Source organism: Vigna radiata, chromosome 8 (assembly GCF_000741045.1).
Source record: "Vigna radiata var. radiata cultivar VC1973A chromosome 8, Vradiata_ver6, whole genome shotgun sequence".
Taxonomy (NCBI): domain Eukaryota; kingdom Viridiplantae; phylum Streptophyta; class Magnoliopsida; order Fabales; family Fabaceae; genus Vigna; species Vigna radiata.
In genome coordinates this window covers 37007506-37020269 of record NC_028358.1, presented here as the reverse complement: position 1 = coordinate 37020269, position 12764 = coordinate 37007506, and the positions used below count along the sequence as shown (strand labels likewise).

General features: G+C 29.7%; 1 protein-coding gene across 1 annotated transcript; it reads left to right on the top strand.

Moving 5' to 3' along the window:
• Window positions 1-5914: 5914 nt before the first annotated feature.
• LOC106769895 (AP2/ERF and B3 domain-containing transcription repressor RAV2-like) lies at window positions 5915-7629 on the top strand. Its single transcript, XM_014655691.2, has one exon. The coding sequence runs from the start codon at window positions 6283-6285 to the stop codon at window positions 7375-7377; it is 1095 nt and encodes a 364-aa protein (XP_014511177.1). The 5' UTR covers window positions 5915-6282; the 3' UTR covers window positions 7378-7629.
• Window positions 7630-12764: the final 5135 nt, after the last annotated feature.

Here is a 12764-nt window from a genome sequence, read left to right as displayed (position 1 = left end):
ACATCTTATAAGTATTTTTTTTATTTCCTTTTAACATTTTACTATATTTATTTAATAATATTTTGTACTTTAAATAAAAAATACTCTAAATCCGTATATTACGCTTTTACTGAGCATATTAAAAATTTAGTTCAATAATATTTAAGCTAAATTGAAAATTTTCAATTCAATTTAAATACAAAAATTATTTAAAACCCCAAACTAACGTTTATAAACTTTATTTTTGTAATACAAATAGGAAACAATAAAAATTAAATCATACTTGAGAACGTTTTTTTTTTCTTGAAGAAATCGTGATTTGGAATTCGATTTGTCCATTTACGTAAATTAAAACAAAAACAAGTTTCGTAATTTGTAATTAAATGACACCAATTTAATGCTTCAGTCTATTCCTAATGGCCAAATACAAATTAATAGCAACTAGATACGGTGAGATGAGTTTCTTTAAAAAATATTTGACCAATTAAAATAAATGAACCATAACATAAGCGGTTCAAATTAAATTTTGTTAATAACATCTTCTGACAACCGTGTTTTTTTTACTTGGGAAAATTCAAAATTCCGAAAAGACTAAATATGAAGTCTTCGTCTCAGGAGAAAACTTAAAATATATTTTCTTATTTTAACAAAATTTAATTTGTTAAATATATTATTTTATTTATTATCGAATTATTCATTAAAATATAAAATATTTCGATAAAAAAAAAAAGTATGTTAAAACTATATTTTAAAATATATAAATAAATATAAATTTTATTTTACAAACTAATTTTATAAAATTAAATTAAATTTAAAGTCGACCTGTTAACACTTTTTTTAAATCAATTATTAGTTTCAATCAAATAAAACAAAATTGCAATCAACACTTAATTAATACATTTATATTTTAGCTTTTCCATGGGAGGGTATTGTACAAATTAATGTTTAATTTTTGAAGTTGAAAGAAAAGAGAATCAGAATAGCAATGAAGCAGTTTGTTAAATTATTAGAGCTTGATATGTTAACAATTTTGTTATAACAGAGTACGTATTACTGTTTTATTAATTGGTTATTTAAAATAGATAAATCACAAACAATTATATAAATGTTAAAAAAAATTATTAACAGAACATTTTCTAAAATTATTAGCCTTCCTCCCACAACCTGTGACCTGTATAATAAAGGCTTTTATACTTAACAGTAATAGTTATGTGACACACTTGGACCAAACTATATATAATAATAGGAAAAATGTCAGAGTGTCTATCACATTTTGATACGTGTGCAGTATGAAAAAATGTCAAAATATCATTTTCTTTTAACCCTAACCAACCTAAGCCTAATCCAATCTAAACAAATGGAATGTGCCTTTCACCCATTCATTATTCCTTCCTTTACAAAACTACATCATCAACACTACTTCTACCCTTTGTTTTCATTGCTTTATTCCACAACAGGGAATAAGATCCTCCATCATCTGCCACTCCTACACCAAACATGTCACACAAGACCCCAAGATAAATTATGAAATTAATCATTTACCACTTATCAATTTCATAATTTAAAATTATGAAATAAACATAATTAATGTCGTGATGAATCTATTCAAGAGAGAATTATTAAGAGAACACTACAATAATAAAATCCTAACTCAATTCACACAAATAATTCACACTATCTTCATGAAAAACATTAAGATTATATCAGGAGAAGAATTTATTAGATAACATAATAATAATAATAATAATACTTGAATCCAATTCACAAAAAAAAAATATTATTTTTATTCTAAATTTTAAAGGAATAAATTTATTAATTTTTATTATATATTATTCAACTTTCTTATTTTTATCTAATATAAATTTTTAAAATCTTAGTACTTAATATATACACTTTCACAATTAATCCATTTTTTACATTACCAATAGAATTAAGAGTCACACTATCACATAAAACAATTTGTAAGGATTCACATGTCAACATCTTTCATAAATTAAAAAAAGGGATTTTACTCCTTCTAGTACATAGCTTTCATCATGAAAGCCGGATCTCATTGGTTAGAACTGTGTGATTTACGCAAACGATTAAGATAAGCACGAACATAGGGTAATTAATTATTAATTAGAGGCTTAATTAGCCTGGCGATGCAGAGGTCAACGTGCACGTGTTTGACCACCAAACAACCGAAAGACTTTTACAAAGCATCCCATCTGGCATTGTTGATTATTTACCATTACTAAAATCCTAATTTTAACCTGTATAATTTTAAATTCAAATAAATAATCCATATTTATTAACACTTTATTTATTTATTTAATTTATATTTTTTAAATAAACAAATTGGTTGTGGTTTGAGATGCGTCGCGTCGACGGAATTTAAATAACACAAGTTGTAGACTATTAGATGCGCGCAAAAATCCAAATGGATATTTGTTTCCCACCACACTTCAACTCAACAACACCATTTATTCATTACCTCATTTATTCAAATGAAAAATCCTTTTTTTACTCTTTTAAAAGTAAAGTCTAAAATGCATTTTTTATTCGAAAATATGTATAATTTTAGTTATTTAATTTCAATCAAATCATGTAGTTTTATGTTATCTACTTTGATCGAATTGAACTCTAAACTTAACATGTCCTCTTTATTTTTGCCTATATTTTTGTTTGAAAACATTTGCTTCAATTCACGAACACTTTTCAAATAAACTAATTTCATCAATCCCGATATCCGTAGTTTATTATTGTTTTTAGGTTTAACATTATAATTCATTTTATTATTATTGAGTTGCTTTGAATTTTTTCTCATTGCTTTTTACGTTCTCAATTAGTTTTTGTTTATTTAATTTATTAACATGATTTCTCCCATCAAATTGATCATAACATCAATGGATGGTGTCCTTTTTGTGGGCAATGTGGATAAATTAATCATAAAATTCTTTTTTTTTTCGTTCATAACCACATATTCTTTATTTGATTGCACGAAGGTTTAAAGAAGTAAACACCTAATGTCAAAACCGTTAAAATGCTAGATGATGATCTATCATAATTCATAAGCTAAAACTTTGGTCTCTCTATTTCAATACGATGTTTGTCTACTGATTCCTTTGGATTACTGTAGGAAATGAGGGTTTTGAGTTTTTAAATATCTTTTAATTTATTATTTTTAATAATTTTAGTTTTAATATTTTGAAAATTTAATAATTAAAACAACATTGTGTATTTATAATCTATATTTGTTTAACATTGTAGACTTACTATAAGTTTAATTAAAAAAAACAATAGTTATTCCGTACCACACGGTTTTAAATACGAATTACACTTGAAATAAAATAAAATAAACAACGTACAGTGGGTATTTTTTACGGGTAAGTATATATATGGTGGGTTTTAAATAAAGTTGGTTCAATTCTCGACAAATTAATTTGTGTTTATCTGGTCTTAAAAAGCAGTTTTGATAAAACAAGATTCTCTGAGGCACCTGTTTCAAATGCAGTTTTTGGGTAAAATTTTAAATCAATTTGCAGAAATTATTTTTCAAAATAAAATTTTTAAAAATTTTGAATTGAAGAAAACCCAGGAAAATATAAACAATATATTATATTATGTTTATAAGGAAGAATATAAAATTGAAGTACAAGTTGCATAGAATTGGATGGGTTGAGACAAGAGTAGGGAGGTAAAGCAGGGACAGTGAATTGTATTATTGGATTAACGTAGAGGGTGCATATATTATTGGTAATAATTAATGATCGAGGATGTCGACGTCTCTGCATGGATAATCCTTAAAATTTTGTTGGAGGCCATAATTGAAAAGTTAGGGTGGGATTCTCTAACCCTTATTTTAGGAGGGTCCACAAAAACCAAAACCAGTGAAGAAGTAGTTTGTAAAGTAAAGCATGGAAGAAGAACACAGTCATTTATGAAAAGAAAAAGAAAAATTATATTTTGACACACTTTTTTACTTTTAACATTCAAGTGATATACAATGGATCTCACTGATCAACTTTTTCAACCAATTAAATTACACAATTTAAAAAGTTACTAACATTTTACGTATCAAATGAACATAACTAATATATAAACGTGTCATTGTACTACTATTCAAATAAAAATAATTATTTCACACACTTAAATTTTTACGTTCATTTGACATTACTTTTACTTATTTATTATTCTTTTCTGTTTTGAAAAAATATCAAAATTTACACTTTAATAACTATTTTATCTTTATATTCTTTATTAAATGAATATAAAATTGTGACATCATACATTTACTCTTAACAAAAACTAATAAATAAAGTGGCACACCGTCTTTGAGCCCTCCGGTTTTGATAAACTTGTTGGCATGTGGTCCATTCCTTCCAATGGCCAAGGACTGTTTCCGTACATAGTCTATTTCCCCAATAATACGGAATTTTGTTGTACATGGTAACACCCAGAACACGGTTTTCAATTTTCTTATTTTCTATTTTTTGATAATCCTATCATTCAAACTGTTTCCCTGTTGATAGCATGTCTGGCTCTGGTTTATTCCCACAACTCACACACAGCTATATATATAATACCAAAATAATTAATAATGAAAGTTATAATAAGAGTGTTTGTGAGTGATGTGATGGTAATGCAATAGGTATTAGGAAGATGTAATGTGGTATATAATTGTAGGTGAGGTTGACAATAATTGTCTGAATGAATGAGCATAGTCTTAGCCGAATCCTAGTCATTCTAAGCAGTAGGATTGTGGATAAAGAAATCATGGGACAAACAATAGAAATGAATATATATAGGAAAGGAGGATAGTGCAATGGATGTGCTTTTTCTTTATTCGTTTTCTATTTTTGTTAAAATTGTGGAATAATACTTAGGCGAACCTGGTCGAAAAGACAAACTGGAACTGGGATGTTAAGTTGGGTGGGGACTGATGGATGGATGGGCAAGAATTTGTTTCTGGTTGAGAGCATGCATCTTTTAGGTAAAAAAAAAACATCATTTATTGATGATTATGTCTATAAAAACATGGTTATGGTTATAAAATAGGAGATTTTGATGTGGGAATGTTATATGTTTTGAAAGATAAGGAAAGGAGATAAAAAGAAAAGAGTGGGTGTGTGTCGAGACTGGGGTAGCAGGAGAAAAGCTAAGGGGGGATGAACTTCACAGAATGAAGGTCCACTCTCCTCGTGAACCCCATCATCTTTCTAATATCAACTTCACCAACTCATGGTCCACACCCTCTTACTGTGGGTCCTCCCTCACATACACAACCCACACCTCAACCCCATCCATATACACCACAATTTTTCATAATCTTCTTTTCTTTCCCTTTTATTACCTCTTTTCTAAATTCAACTTTTAATATGTCATTCACTAAATTAAAAATGTTTTATTACTGCTTAACAAAACCGAATATTGATTGTAAAATCGCATCTAAATATAAAAACATGATAGTTACTATCATGAATGATTCTGAAACCTCCCACTTTATTTACACATAGAGCATTGACTATGCTTTTGTATTTAAGACAATTTAAGCATTGACCGTGCTTAATAGGTGAACAATTTTTTTTTCCGTAAATCAGATAGGAAAATAATATCTATTTTTGTAGTTTTAAATCAGATGTTATCTTTGATCTAGGTTAATATATTTTTTTGCGTGTTAATCATTATATTAACCATAGAATTACAAAAGAATTCTTAAAATTTTAAATATCAGAAAATTAATATTATTAGACAATGTCAGTGGTTAAATTGTTCATATATAAAGAAAATACCAGCATGCATGATAATATGAATTTGAAAGAGAAATAAAAAAATAAATGTTATTTAAAAAGAAGTGGATGAATTGTATTTATGATTATATGATTTTATGAATGTGATATAAATTACCTGCATATGAAATGCAGTGATTTTCTAGTGTAATCTTATCTCTCTCTCTCTCTCTCTCTCCATCAATGAATTTTTCTCCTTCTCCAATGGTTGACCCACCAACACCACATATCATGCATTCCTCCATATCAAATTCATTGAAATGAAATTAGGAATTGGGAATGATGCCTAAATCATCCCAACCTCCTTACATTTCATGATCTAATAAATAACACAGGATCACCTTCCTAGTTCCTCCTCTTTCTATATATAATATCCACACTCAAACCAAATCATACCTATTCTCCAGTTTCTTCTATTCACATACTGCTTCATCCTACACTACATTAAGCACTCAAATAACTAAACCATACCGAAACCATTTTCTTCACTCACTCCACACAAAACCAAATTCATAACGGTTACAAACGCAAAATGGACGCTGCCACTTCCACGGACGAAACCACCACCACCACCACCACCGAATCTCTTTCCCTTCCTCCCAACCAATCTCCGCCTCCTCTAATCCGCCTCGGAAGCGCCGCCGTCGAACCCGACGCTGTTTCCGGCGAGGCCGAATCCCGCAAACTTCCCTCCTCCAAATACAAAGGCGTGGTGCCGCAACCCAACGGTCGTTGGGGCGCTCAGATTTACGAGAAGCACCAGCGCGTCTGGCTCGGTACCTTCAACGAGGAAGATGAAGCCGCCAGAGCCTACGACATCGCGGCGCAGAGGTTCCGCGGGCGCGACGCCGTCACAAACTTCAAGCCTCTTTCCGGAGCAGGCGACGACGCAGAGTCCGAGTTCCTTAACTCGCATTCCAAGTCCGAGATCGTCGACATGCTGCGCAAACACACCTACGACGACGAGCTCCTGCAGAGCACACGCGGCGGCAGGCGACCCCGCGACGCCCAGGCCACCTCGAGCGGCGCGTACGATGTGAAGGCGCGTGAGCAGCTGTTCGAGAAAACAGTCACTCCCAGCGACGTCGGCAAGCTGAATAGATTGGTTATACCGAAGCAGCACGCGGAGAAGCACTTCCCGTTGAGCAGCGGATCCGGTAGCGGAGTCTCGCCGCCCACTGCTGCAGCGGCGGCGGCCAAGGGAGTGCTGTTGAACTTCGAGGACGTTGGAGGGAAAGTGTGGCGGTTCCGTTACTCGTATTGGAATAGTAGCCAGAGCTACGTGCTTACCAAGGGATGGAGCCGGTTTGTGAAGGAGAATAATCTGAGAGCCGGTGACGCGGTTCGGTTTTTCAAGTCAACCGGACCGGACCGGCAGCTTTATATAGACTGCACAGCCAGGAGCGGTGGCGGTATTTGTGAGCTTAATAACAATAATGGTGGAGGTTTGTTTGTCCCGGTGGGACCAGTTGCTGAGCCGGTTCAGATGGTTCGGCTTTTCGGGGTGAACCTTTTGAAACTACCCGGTTCGGATGGTGTCCGGGTTGGCTATGAAGGGAAGCGGAAAGAGATGGAACTGTTTGCATTCGAATGTAGCAAGAAGTTAAAAGTAATTGGAGCTTTGTAACATTATAGTTTTTACGTTTGTTTTTGTGAATTTTGTTACTGTTTAATTGTTGAGAGAAGGATTGAGGAGGTAGAGCAGGTAGATTGATGGATGGTGGCCATGTTTCAAGTTGCCACTTGTTACAAAAGGTGTATATTCTCAGAGAAAAAAGAAAAAAAAAAAGGGAAAATTAGGGCAAGATGTATAACACAAAAATAAAGGAATCAGGAGTACAGTTGCTTATTTTTCTATAAGTGTACTTCTTTTCTTTTAGACACAGCCACACTAACTGTTATACATTCTAGTTTAACTTGTGCATAAGATAAATTATAAACTCATTTATATTCATAAGATAAATCATCTGCATATTGTAACTCGTGCATGTATTTTGCATGTGCGGTTCTCAAATTCATGATTTCAGCTTGCTGAATATTCTAGTTTAACTTGTAGGATTGAGTATAAGATTCTGATATTTACGTGTTAAATCCAAAAATTAGAAGAAAACAGTTAATGTTTGTCGGTGAATCACTGTTTTACTTATCCATAAAAATGGAAATAATTGGGAAACTCTATTCATCTTAATAATTGAAACAAAATAAATAATTATTTTTTAAAAATGAACGTAATTAAATTGATGGTTGTGATTGCGAAATGAGATAGGAAAGTTTTTACTGGGAAAAAAAATGAGAAAGTTAACAGACATTGAAGAGGGGGTCCATGGCATGAGCTAGGAAAGTGTGAACAAGTTGATAATTAGACATTTGTCCAATAAAGAAAGAAAGTGAGAAAGGGCTAGTTGGCAAGTGGGCATGGCGTACTGTGCATGCCCATAGCTTTTTCTAACATTCTTAAAATTTTATATCAGTGAGTACCTTGTTTTTGGAATAGTCAACTTTCCATCAATCTACCATTGTTTCCATACTTTCTCTACCACTTAAACATTCCCAACTCCTTCCCTGCAAATCTCAATTCACCCTCTCTTCTTTTTCCTTCTTCACCACATCTTCTATATATATATATTTTACTAATCATAATGTTCGCCATTTCAATTTTCTTTCTCAAATTCAATCTTTTCCTTTTCAGTTAATTCCTCATTGCATAACAAGATAAATAAAAAAACAATTAAATTCATTTTCTTCCACAAGTTAAATTTCACATGATTACTTCAATATTCAATTCCAGGACTGTGTATGAAAATACATGTGTAAATGTTTAGCATTAAAATAATTTCACTATTTTGAAGAATTGGTTTTTCTTTTGACCGAAAATATCTTCGATTAAAAACAAGTGTTTTAATATAATTGAAAATATTTTTTCATAAGATGTATTTTATCTGTGATTTGTCTTTTGGGAGATTGGTTGTTGTTTGTAGATTTTGTATGTTGAAAAATTGATCAATGTATTCATTGGTTTTATTTTCTAATTTTCTGTGTTTTTATTAGTATTTTACTTGAGGCATCCTTAGTGTTTAATTTTTTATTTATATATTAGTTATTGTTGATAAGAAATAAAAATTAAAAATACAATTTCATATTGCAAGTTGCAGATAATATCCTTATACAACTATGCATAAATAATTTTAGGAAAAATAGTCTATTCTTTATGTGACATTTGAGTCACATTCACGCTCAACTGTTTAGAAAAAAGAAAAGTAAGAGAAAACTTTTAAAAATAAATTTAGCTAAAGCTGAAAAATATTTCTAAAAAATAAAAAATCATTGTCTATGTTTTTCTTTTCTGTTTTCTTCGCTCTTACCGAATTTAATATGAAAGGTTGAACATTGAAGCTTAATAAAATTAGTCCAACTAATAAACATCGAAGCTTAACAAAAAGGGATGAATAATTGGCAAGCCAATAAGGAATATCACCAATTTAGGGTCTTTTGTGATTATAACCAATTTTTTTTATTAAAAAAAACATTTAGGAAATCTTCCTTTTCCCAGAGACATACAGGTTTAAAAAGTATTTGAAATTATTATCTAAAAAGTAAAGATTAAATGATTAGTATTATATTTGTTGTTGTTACCAAAAACATAATTTTATTATTCATGGATACGAAAAATGTTAACAATAAAAACTTTTAAACATAGGGGAAATTGATAAATCTATATATTAAATATTATTATTGATTTGAAGTTATTAAAAACCAAAACAAAACTCATATGGGAAGCACAATCAGTGAAAAAAGGCAACTCTTTTTTTATAGAGAAATACATAAACAAAACAAAGAGTGAGAAGAAAGGGAAGGAAGAAAAAGATGGCCACAGAGGCTCCAAATTTTTGGCTTACTTTTATATAATATAAATTATAAATTTGACTAAATTTATAATCATTTTATGATATATATATATATATATATATATCCTCTAAAAGTGAAATAATATTATTTTAATGAATTGGTAGTTGTGGAATAAATAAGCATAGAGAAGTTATCAATCAGTCTTTCCTTGGACATAAGAAAATTCAAACCGAAACATAATGTTATTCTTCTTCCAAATGTTTCAATGATGTTGAGGAACATTACTCTCTGCTAGAAGTCTTAGTCTGGTGTTCAAACAGTGGATTTGAATCTTCTAATCAGAGAATTAATAATCGAGGCACTTTGGAAACAATGTGAGGTCCCACGTTTACCTCTTCCATAAAATTATATATATATATTTTAAGAATAATAGTATAAAGACCTACTTTTACTTTTACGTTCTTTTGATACATAATATAAAAATAAAATTATAAAAATATAAATTTTTATATTTTTTAAGAAAAAAATTAAAAAATAAGTAAAAATAATGTTACATAAATCTAAAAAATTTAGGTGTGAAAAGGAATATTTTTCATTTTTAAACACTTCCAATCTAGTCTTCATATTCCATCTAGTGTGCGTAAAGAGCCAAATGTGTATATATATATATATGTTTAATCATTTTGATAGTCCTTATTTTCGGTGACTTTTTTTATTTAGGTCCCTCATGTTTTCTTTTTCTCAATTAGATCCCTATTTTCGAAAAATTGAAGCAATTAGGTCGCTGTCGTTAGTTCCGTACTAACACCGTTAAAAGGGTGACACGTGTCAGCTCGTGATTTTTTTGAATTTTTTAAATATATTTTTTAATTATTTTCATTTTTATTTTTATTTTTTTTCTTTTAAAAATAAAATTTGCCACGTGTGAAGTTGACATTGTGCCACGTAGCAGTGACAGTGTGAGGTGGCACTGACAATGCCACGTGTCATTGTCAAACCATGTGTCATTGCGTTTGTTTCAATTTGGTCCCTGTATTTTTATTCTGTTCAAATTTGGTCCTTGTATTTTTATTTTGTCTCAATTTAGTCCTAATTTTTTTAAAAATTTAAAAAAATTTGTTCCTTCCCAAATAAAATACGGTATGTACATTTTCCAAATTTTTGTCTTTAAATTTGTTTCTGTTAAGGAAATTATTAGTAATGATGTATTTCAAATCGAAATATTTAACTCTAGAAACTTTTTATGAATTGTTGTGGAAGTATTGAGACTATACTTGTGTAGATTACNTTTACAAAAATATTTATTATTGAGATGTTAACTTTTATAGGTTACTCATTCATATTATTTAGGTTAAATGATTTCTTTACTCATTCATATTATTGAGATGTTAACTTTTATAGGTTACTCATTCATATTATTTAGGTTAAATGATTTCTTTACTACTATATAAATAAAAATGTGTCATAGGTTAGTTTGTAATTTTTTTATTTTTCTAATAAAAAAATTAATTTGTACAAATTTCTTTGTAAAGATTTATATACAAATAAAATTTTGTTTGAATTTGGAGAGAAACAAAATTGTTTAGTTTTTTAAAAAAATAGGACTAAATTAAGACAAAATAAGAATACAGGGACCAAATTTAGACAAATTAAAAATATAGGGACCAAATTTAGACAAATCTAATGACACGTGGTCTGATAGTGACACGTGGCACTATCAGTGCCACCTCACATTGTCATTGCCACGTGGCTCAATGTCAACTTGACACGTGACAATTTTTTTTAAAATAAATTAAAAAATAAAAAATAAAAATAAAAATAATTAAAAATATATTTAAAAATTTCAAAAAATTCACGAGCTGACACGTGTCACCCTTTTTAACAGTGTTAATACGGAACTAACGACAATGACCTAATGATTTCAATTTTTCAAAAATAGGGACCCAATTGAGAAAAAGAAAACACGAGGGACCTAATTGAAAAAACTCACCGAAAATAGGAACTATGAAAATGATTAAACCTATATATATATATATATATATATATATATATATATATATATATATATATGACTTGGCTGTGATTGTGCCGAAAACCTTCGACATTTTGTTCGTTAAATGTTTCAATCTTGAACTACATGCATGCTACATATTAGGACGTATCGGACAAAGGTGTCAATTTAATTTAGGTTCCCACTAAATCAATACATCTTCACATCATTCTAAATTCTGTTTCTGTGGCCATAAGATATGTATGTAATGGTTTAAATAAACATATTTGGTGTTTCTTTAAGGAAGACTTTTATGGTAATTTTGATTTGAAGAAATACCATTTTCCATCATACCTGGTGTAATTAATGGTGAAAAAAATTTGAAATTTTGCTTATGAACGGAAGAGGAAGAAGAGCTTAGAGAAGATGGGTTTGTGATAGATACAGGAAATGTGACAGCTGCAGAGATGAACGTCTCCTACACTCACAGGAGTCATTTTTTCATTTTCGTCTCCAACGTTGTTTCTTCTTTCTCTTTCTTTTCCTTAGACTCTAAAATCTTTGTTTGCTAAAACATTTGACTAAACTAACTTCTCCATATTTTCCTTCTAAACATTTCAATTAGTTCAAGTAATTACAAACATTAAATTTCTTTTGACTTTAACTTATTTATGAGATGCTAATCGTGTCCTCATGAATTAACAATTTTACTCATTCCATCAATTTATATGTGAACATCAATCACAAAAATAAGTACTCACTATCTCCTCTTATCCTTAACATAAGAATTAAGATTAGTTGAGTTAATCGCTTTTTAATTGATAAGTAATAATATTTTACGATGATAACTCAAGATATAATTTTCCAATCCTTGAGTGCGACATGGTTACATTACAATAAGGACCTTTTCTATTAATATATTATGCAAATTTACAATTTTGAGGAAAAAGGATCTTATGCCTTTTTAAAAAAAAAAAATCTAAAGAAATATAAAAAAATATTAAAACAAAAATTATTAGTGCCAAGAATTTCAGGAGTAAATGACTTCCTAGTAATTATTGGATTTAATTTTTTTTTTTCATATTTATTATGTTCATATATTTTTTTATATTTATATTCTGTCTTTATATTTTTTTAAACAGTTATATATATATATATATATATATATATATCCTCTA